Genomic DNA, 8,014 nt, shown 5'->3' with positions numbered 1-8,014 from the left:
ATTCCATTTTTATTATTAGAGATGTCGAAGTGACAATTACTCTAGCAAAATTGCAGTTCTTAAGAAGCCATTTTGATGACGTCATTTGAGCACGTTCCGATTAGATTTTTTTGGGTAAATTTCATGTGGGATATTGTCAGGATGTATATTTTTCAAAAAAGTTAAAATTTGCTTGTTATACGATAGTTGCCAGTTGAGCCTTTTTTAAGCCACTTTTTGGCCATCGTCTGCAGGCCTAGTGGTATCGTCAGCAGCATTGGACCGTGGGTTGTACAAGGTTATTGGGCTGTTTTATTACCACAATCGCTATTAGCGGAAGAGGAGGATCTGGAGCTGGATTACGTACTTTGTGATGAGAGTTCCCTCGATCTAGGCTTCACTTCACGCATAACGTTTGACGTAATAACAATGGATGACGATGTATTTGATGAAGGAATCGGAGACGATGTCATTCCAGAGGACTGGGCTAAAATTGAGCGAGCTCGGAGAACGGTCAGTAATTCTTTCGTAATGATATAAGAATTGTCACATATGGCATGGCGAAAAACCATACCGGGCGGAGCTAATCAAGATGAATATGTTGTAGTCCCATAAATAGTTTTTCACGTTGTGTTTCAAGAACGAATCATAGACATGGACATGGGCAACGCGCTTTGCCTTTACTCATCAATTTTGCTCATACGAGTCATAATGATAGAGTCATAAATGATACGAGTACAACATATTTTTGTTTCTTTTACGATTTGCTCACCTATTGTAGCCTCATGCATATAGGTAGATTCTAATCATGTCATGTATGTAAATTACATAACTTATAAATAAGTAAATTTAGCAGTTCTGTTAATTCTGTCTGTAGGGGTAGGATTCAGTCATGTCATTTCACAGGTGCAGGTCGTACAGGCACCAGCCAGCTCTACGTAAACGAATAACAGTCTAAAATAAATGTTCCTGTTTATCATTTTCTGCAACATAAATATGCAGCTATGACATATGACATGTGATTCAAAGCTCAAAAGCAGGCACAAATGTCAACATTATATACAGCAAACCTGAATATTGAATCACATTTCTGACTCACAGCTCACTGTAGAAGTAGGGCCTGTGCCTACCATGTGACAAAAATTATCAGGTAGATTCTATCTGTAAATTATGATCCTAAAGAAGTCATTGTGTGGAGGAGAGTGGAGGGATGAAGGCGGAAAATTACTCAGTGACAGTAGTGTCATGCAGTAAAGTTTGACTCGTGTGATAAACATGGGCAGTACAGTGCCTCTGCCAGGATGCATGAACAGTGTGAGTGTTAGAGATGCTTCCTTGTGAGTTGTGGGTTTGGGAAAACGGAGACAGAGAAAAGTCAAGGAATGAGTGTACAAGGAATACACAGATTTGCGAGTAAATTGCTATTTCAAAGGAGGCCTAGTAAAAGGTTTTTATTGTGTTTTTACCCCCCAGGATGGCTACCGAGCAGGCCTTGAGGCTGGCCAGGAGGCTGCCCTCCAGGGAGGATTCAATCGTGGGTTCTCAGAGGGCATCGTCAACAAGTTCACCATCAGCTTCATGAAGGGTGTTATCAGGTGAGCACCAAGCAAAGAAAGTAGAATAAACCAAGCAAATCATTTTGGGGCTTGAGAATGAACTCAATCATGAGAGTTTATTCCTGTGTAAATGTAAAAAAAATACCCAGTATGTGAAGCTACAGAGTGTATCAAGGTAGAATCAAATGAGCTCAATGAGGATGCTAGAGAAGGGGTATGATCTTGGTACTGGCAAGATTTATTGGAGTTGGCCCTCCTTCCCTTCCCTCCCCCCCCCCCCCCCCCCCCCCCCGCAATAAAGGTATAAGATTGAGTACTATTCTGATCATTGTAGTGCATGGAGTTGGCAGAGCAATTGTGACCCGCTACAACAAAAGGATCCTAAAGTCGCGACGAGTGAGCCGAGAAAATCGAGTTTGAAGTCAGATCATCAAAATCCGTCAAAACGTTCGGATTTCTGTTTTTGACATAATTTTGTAGTCTAATGTATCTTCTATCATCTGCCGAAATGTTGAAGCTAAATGATCAAAGGAAAGGCAAGAAACTAGCATTTTTCTCGCCCATGATTTTCCGACTTTCAACGAAACAGAAATATGTCAGAATATTTGGATTTAGCGGTGCAGCTAGACTCCGTCCCTAGCAACGAGGGAGTGATCTCATTGGTCAGTGCGTGGCATCCTGGTTACTGATTGGTCATGCATAGACCACTGGCGCTAAGCTTGAATGAACATCGCGGAGGTTGCTAGGAGCGTACCTTCTATTGTCAAACGATGAAAACTGTCTTGCTTCCCCTTGATCATGATAGCATAGGAAAGAAAACTTTGAAGGCGGTTTTCTCGAAACGCTGATTTCTTAAACCACTCGACATGGGCTAATAAAATCATCGATATCTCTGCAACCGAGTACTTTTATGAGTCATGTTATATATATGACATTAAAGTGGAAGAGTAAGGGAATAATGTTATGTGATTTTCAGAAAATTGTCCTCCCCCGACTTTCGGATCCTTTTGTTGCAGCGGGTCACAATTTATTGCTTCTGCCTTAGGAATGAAAATGTTAATGTGCAACCCAGTACATCATCAATATCCAAAGCACCCATTATTAAAGGTCTTATCGCTACAGGTGAGTTTATCGCAAACTATTTGTTTTCAACTTGCCTAGAATATTTTCATTTGTACATACAATGATTGAAGTGCACATCCAGGGATATAGATCTAATTTTGATTGGAAATGTATTGATCATTGATCTTTCCCTTTTCTATTTATATGGTTTCACTTTGCGTTCCTGAGTGCCTTCCCTTTTCTTTGCTTTCAAAATTTATTTTCAGTATTCAGCTTAATGCGAATACTATGCAATCCTAGAACCTGTTTATTTGCATGATTGCAGTGTTCTTATAAGAATGTGTACAGGCCATGTAATGCTTGGATATGTATTAATTGTTGATCGACCCCTTTTTCTTCATATATGTGGCTTCATACTTGTGATTCTCAGTGCCTTACTTGCGGAGAGGCATTCATCTGACGAGGACCCCCAGAATGATTCTGAGGAAGCAACAGTTGCAGAGTTGGAGGCCATGATGTCTGACTTGGATTCCCTCCAGCAGGACTTTAGCCAGAAGATGGTTAAAAAGTCCTGGCATGCCGTTTCACAAGGTACGCCGTTGTCACTGATGGGAGCTTGCATTATGGACTGGACGATGTTTGCATACTGAATGTTTGAAGGCCATCATGTTTTGATATATCACAAAGTCGTGTTTATATCATTCTTTCCATTTTCTTTTTTCTTTTTTTTACATAATATATGTGACCATGCATCTCAAAACCAACAAAAAGTCGCACGCACTGATTTTGTGTGAGGACCGGAAATAGGTGAAATGGGTCAACCTAGCCAATCTTGAGTTTTTCATATTTTCTGAAAGAGCAAGTCTTCTTCTACATAATGCTAAAGTTTCGGATCATAAAACAAGTAGAAAATTGTGTTTTCAGCAGTTTTTTCTCGAGCACTTTTTTGTAGAATAGTGCGATTACGTGTGTCTTATAGAGTCCCCTTTTCATTCCTTAACTCTTAATGTGCCAGACCCAAAACCCCTAACGTGCCAGACGTTTTTACCCAACGCCAGAAAGTTTGCGAACTGGATTGACAATGTAATTTAAAACTGCCATATCTTTGAAACTATTGACTGTTTTGAATTGCGTTCTTCACAACAAATATCAAGAAATTATTGTTCTTTCGTGTCATGTAGTCACTTTGCTGTAATATCTATCTGAACCTGAAATATTGCAGAAATAATCAATATCATTAAAAAATTATTATAAATTTTTGTGTATTATGGAAAGAAAGAGTCAGTCGTGCTTTTTCTTCAATAGAACGCTCCCTTGACCCTGTGAGAAAGTTTTAGAGCTACATTTCCTCTTTCAAATGATAACAAATTTGTCTTCAAGAGTTGAATAATTCCAAAGATATTGGCAGTTCAAATTGTCTTTTCAATTTCATTTTCTGCCTTGGTAATTCATTCCCAAATATGTGTCCTTTAGTCCCAGATCCTGTATTTGAAACTCAAGTAAATCCCGGGTCGAGTCCTGGAAGAGTGTCTTTTGTCCACTTGAGAAGGAAGCACCTACTAATCCTTCTTTTGTCTCTACTATGGCCGGGCGTACTCTATTGAAATCGGCAGGCCTTTGTCCGCGAGGAGTTTGTGTCCACTGTACATGTGCATAGACAAGAACAAAAGCGTGCTCTTCTTTTGTATATGCTAGCGTGGGGACGATTAGTGAAGTTCACTGTCCAAGACAAAAGGATGAAAGACTTGACCGATGAACGAAAGCTTGACTCTCTTTGAGGGACAAAATGAAAGCCGCTCCCGCGGGAGAGCGCCCAAGCAAAACAATGCGAGTGGAAACGCATAGACAACACACGCAGATTAAGTAGCACACACACGCGTGGTTTATCGATGAGAAATTTGATCTATACACATCTCGCAGAGGGTGCGCTCTCTACAGATTTTCCCGACGCAAAAAAGATACATCTAGCTGAAAAATCACGCATTTACTCAAAATTTTCCAATGTAAGCATACTCATATTTTCAGTGGAAACGATGGATATGCTAATCAGCTACCAGTACATATAAGTGGCAGTTTCTTGTTGTAACGCATTTTGGTACCACAAGAACTTAAATGACCAATGTTTTTTGCGCTCTTCTTAGTCGCCGATCGGCGACCATGGCACGTCAGGACTAAGGTCGCCGTTCGGCGACCATGGCACGTTAAGAGTTAAAAACCCTGTGCACACACTTTCAACTCTAATGACTTTAGAAAGGATGATCCTACTGCTTTGAAAGTTAGCATCAATCATGGGACAGAATGTGTTAATAAAGCACGCTCAATTTTAGCTTAATCTGATAATCCCTTCATTGTTGTTGCTCCAGTGGTTTACATCCTGTTTTTTGTCCTATTCATCGCACAGCTACCATGGTTTGGTAAAGATTAAGCGCTTGAATAGACCCTGTACTTCAGAGCCTCTTTTCTCAGTTCACACTTTTCTGGAGTGTGTGCTTTCTTTCCAATACCAGTATTTAGATAGGTTAGGAGAGTCCATTTGAATTGAGTTATACATCATTTTAAAGCTTAAAGTCTGCTCTTTCAGAATCAGCTCTTAACTAAAAATCCATGTCTGGCGACTTTTTTTTTGGTTTTGTGATGCAGGGTCACATATGTAAATGATTCGGCAGCAAAGGTAAGCTTTGCATGTAAGATTGAATTGTTTTCCATTCAGGAAGTGATGAAGTGATACGCGGATGGCGCCAAAGTGGGGGGCCCAGTTTATATTTCTGGTGCCACTACTGCTACTGGGTTTCATCAGCTAACAAGCAAAAAAAAAGGCCCTCAACACAACTTTCTGGTGCCACTTCCGGGTTTCTTCAGCTGACAAGCAAAAAAAAAAAAGGCCCTCATTTATTAAACGAGTTTAATTTTTTTCAAATCGGGACTTCCCGACAATTTTGAGAGTGATAAATTCGCGATCATGGAGCACAGCATTGAATGGAGAAATATATGTGTGCATGTACATTGTAACATTCATGTCGGATGGAGTTAACATTTCGCATGTTTTTAAATTAGCAAAGAGCACCCGACTTGTGAGATTCGCGAAAATAAAAACCTCACAATTATACGGCATATACAGTATGTGAGAGGCATGCTTGCTGACAAAATCTTGTTAATTTCCTTTTCATTTACGCGCACTGGATAAAGGTTAGATGAAAATGCTTTTGTTTTCGTCTGCTTGTGCAGGGGAGAGTAAACCAGGATCTGGGGCAGCAGTGAAGATTGAAGGAGGGGATAGTGACAATGGAATAGAAGCTGCAGGCTCCTCCGCCAGCCTGGCTGAACCACTGGGAGCTAGTAGCACCACGGCGAGTACATCTGGTGGATTCGCAACACGTTCAGAAGGGACTGGTGAGGAGTCTGGTGGACATTTTTCAGCTTCAGGGGATGCTGGCGGGAGGTGGTGTGGCGGAGACAGGCCGTCGATAGCGATTGTAGATCATCCACTGCATGAGATCTATGAAAAGCTGCTGCCTCATCTGGAAAGGATGAAGTGTAGCAACTTGCTTGCTGACACGTCACACCCGTTCCTACGACTATGAAGTTTACCAAACCGTGATTTTGTGCAGAGAGAGTGTGTTGAGTGGGTGCACGGCACTCGATGTACTAACAGAAAGTGGTATTGCAATCAGAATTGTCAAACATGTATTTAACCAAGTTTTGAATGAAAAGCTACAGTTTGAATTATCAATGCTTTGTAAGTGCAGTTAAAGTGAAATATGCATTCAGTGGTATTCTGTCTTAGATAAATAATCACTTATTATAGTTATGTCTCTACACACTAGGTAGACAGTTTTAAAGTCTGAAAGTCTAAATGTGTCTCAAAAGATTTTGTGATCGTTTGCTTTTACTTTGAGATGCCAGGGTGCAACAAGAAAATTGATACTTTTAGATCAGGTTTATTCACTTATATCTTGTGATCGGTTTTTGTTTCTAAATATGAAACTCACAATTGATCCCTGCATACAAGTTGTGTGGCTATATTTATTCTCTCTTATGTGCTGGTAGCGATCGACTGTTTGAAGGGTGTTTACTTGGCGAGAGAAAGAGAAAGATGATCTGTTGTGAATTGGCACACTGAACCCATGTTTAGTTGATGATAGTTGCATTTGATTCGACGGCAATTGGCGTTTCCGTGGACGGGAGGACAGACGGACAGATGGAGCTGACCTGATGGTAGCTGAATGCAGCCATGGCATTACTTGTATTTAATCTTTGGATTTCTGTGGAATCTCTTCTTGTCAGCGGCAGTATGGATTGTACATTTTGAGAATGTATGGAGATTTGTTGTGATATTACGTACATTGTACCTCTCTCTAATGTGTGCACAAAGTATGGTGAAGCTTCCTGCCTGGTATAGGGCGACCTCCATGGACCCTTTGCTGATGTGGTGGCCATACCAAGGAAATTGTGTGCACCCTGATTTTATTGGTTGAAGAGTGCATGTAAGAAAAAACTATTTTTGACACATTTCATTGGCAATATGCAGGGTTCCGCACTAACTGTTCTTTTGTCTCTGGTTGCCCGTTTGGGCCACCAAAATCTTTAGATTGAAATTTTGATGGCCCAGAAAAGAAATATGGTGGCCCTAGATGAAAGGGAACAGAACAATCCGTTTTGAATCTTAGTTCCCCGTTCAACCCACCAACAGGTAAGCTTTATGGCTGTTTGTTGACCCAACATTAATTTTTAGTGGCCCTGTGGCCCCGGGCCACTGCTATCAATGTTAAATCCACATGTTATGCAGTGTTGAATAATAGAGGGAGGTAAGAATCTTGCTGGAGTCAAGGGAAAGTATGACAAATTTGAGTGAAGTATAATGGCATATATTCATACTACAATGCAGCCCCACTTTTACACATCTATCAATATACTTTCATGATAGCCACCATGTATGCAAGGGACAGTACACAAATGTTGATTTCAGATATTACATGTATAAATCATAAGATAGTCTTCAGTCAAGCAAACTATAGATCTATGCTTCTGTTTGTTTATTTGTTTTATCAAATCAATCAACTGCCATTAAGATAGCTTCAAAGGTTACAGGGAAGTTCAGATGGGCACTTAATACAGGCTGAAGACTGTGAAAGGGATATGGTATCACAATCTGTATATTCTTGCCTTTTCTTGCCATTTGATCCTCTCAAAGTATGTATTATTGGTGATTTTGGCTCAGAAAAACAATGTGGTACCTCATTGCTGTTTGTGCACATGCGATGTCATATGCACAAACCTCATTATGAGCAACCTCAGTGCAGACACGTAATATCAAGTAAGGTATATCTTCAGCACAGTCAGAGCAGATTATACGTATGTCAGTAAACTTGGCACTCTTTGAATGTTTGCATACTATATATATCAGATGTGTGACTTGT

General features: G+C 40.3%; 1 protein-coding gene across 1 annotated transcript; it reads left to right on the top strand.

Moving 5' to 3' along the window:
* Nucleotides 1-371: 371 nt before the first annotated feature.
* Nucleotides 372-6,415, top strand: LOC139720878 (uncharacterized). The gene is made up of 4 exons (XM_071632210.1): nt 372-492; nt 1,453-1,574; nt 3,028-3,188; nt 5,823-6,415. Exons 1-4 carry the CDS (start codon nt 409-411, stop codon nt 6,176-6,178), a joined length of 723 nt encoding a protein of 240 aa, XP_071488311.1. The 5' UTR covers nt 372-408; the 3' UTR covers nt 6,179-6,415.
* Nucleotides 6,416-8,014: the final 1,599 nt, after the last annotated feature.

This window comes from Diadema antillarum, unplaced genomic scaffold (assembly GCF_040938485.1).
Source record: "Diadema antillarum isolate AM-2024a unplaced genomic scaffold, OU_Dant_1.0 scf00000134, whole genome shotgun sequence".
NCBI lineage: Eukaryota > Metazoa > Echinodermata > Echinoidea > Diadematoida > Diadematidae > Diadema > Diadema antillarum.
This window is presented reverse-complemented; position numbering and strand designations above follow the sequence as displayed.

Bases quoted from the DNA above. Each gene is read 5' to 3' on its own strand.
- LOC139720878 (XM_071632210.1), top strand. From the start codon at position 409: ATGGATGACGATGTATTTGATGAAGGAATCGGAGACGATGTCATTCCA. The intron at 1,575-3,027 runs GTGAGCACCAAG...TGTGATTCTCAG, and splicing joins TTCATGAAGGGTGTTATCAG to TGCCTTACTTGCGGAGAGGC. The intron at 3,189-5,822 runs GTACGCCGTTGT...CTGCTTGTGCAG, and splicing joins CTGGCATGCCGTTTCACAAG to GGGAGAGTAAACCAGGATCT.